The 727-nt window shown below is 57.1% G+C and overlaps 1 protein-coding gene across 1 annotated transcript; it reads right to left on the reverse strand.

Annotated features, from left to right (window-relative positions):
* On the reverse strand, positions 1-411 carry DQ04_24171000 (hypothetical protein; the record flags this gene model as incomplete). The annotated part of the gene is made up of 1 exon (XM_009318215.1): positions 1-411. A coding segment is annotated over one exon (411 nt), but the record flags the coding sequence as incomplete, so codon positions are not given.
* Positions 412-727: the final 316 nt, after the last annotated feature.

The following is a 727-nucleotide window of genomic DNA, read 5'->3' on the forward strand; positions in this document are numbered from 1 at the left end:
CTCCTGCCGCGTCTGCGCCGCCTCACGCTCCGCCTCGTGGCGCGCGGCGTCGACACTGTCGTGATCGGCCTGCGCCTGCGCGCGCACCTCCTTCACCAGTGTCTCTGCTGCACGCACCGCCTCACGTGTCTCCTCGAGCTCTCCAGTAGTCGCCTCCAACTTTGCCTTCAGTTTGCCGTTCTCCTGCTGCAGTTTCTCATTCTCCTCTTGCTTCTCGAGTATGGCGGCGTCGTAGCACTGCAGCAGGGGGATCGCAATGTCGGGGTTGTGCATTCGACTGCGCATCGCCTCGACCTCGCTGCGTGGGAGGCGCAGCAGTTCCTGAATTTGGCTCTGCAGCCGCATGTTCCACTCGTCGCTCACCTGCAGACGCTTCTGCAGCGACTCGATGTTTTCTGAGACCGCCGACATTCTATGTTCAGACCTTCTTGCACTATTACTCCTGCTAGGCACTACTTCTATCGAAACCCGCTTCTAAGGAGAGTTCGCCTCAGTGTGTGTGTGTGTCTTCGTCTACCACAGGAGAGTCGTCGATACACTCAGAGCACGGCCACAGAGAGCAGAGAGCACACTACGCACAGCATCCAGATGATAATAGGTAAACACAGATGGCAATTCATTATCCACGGTGCGGCATCCCCACACGGCAGCTTCTCAAAGCAAACAACGATGAACGACAACAAAAAAAAAAGACATGCCACGCAGCAGCAGCAGCACCAACCAGCAC

The sequence above is a fragment of the Trypanosoma grayi genome (assembly GCF_000691245.1).
Source record: "Trypanosoma grayi strain ANR4 Tgr_2417_V1, whole genome shotgun sequence".
Lineage (NCBI taxonomy): Eukaryota > Euglenozoa > Kinetoplastea > Trypanosomatida > Trypanosomatidae > Trypanosoma > Trypanosoma grayi.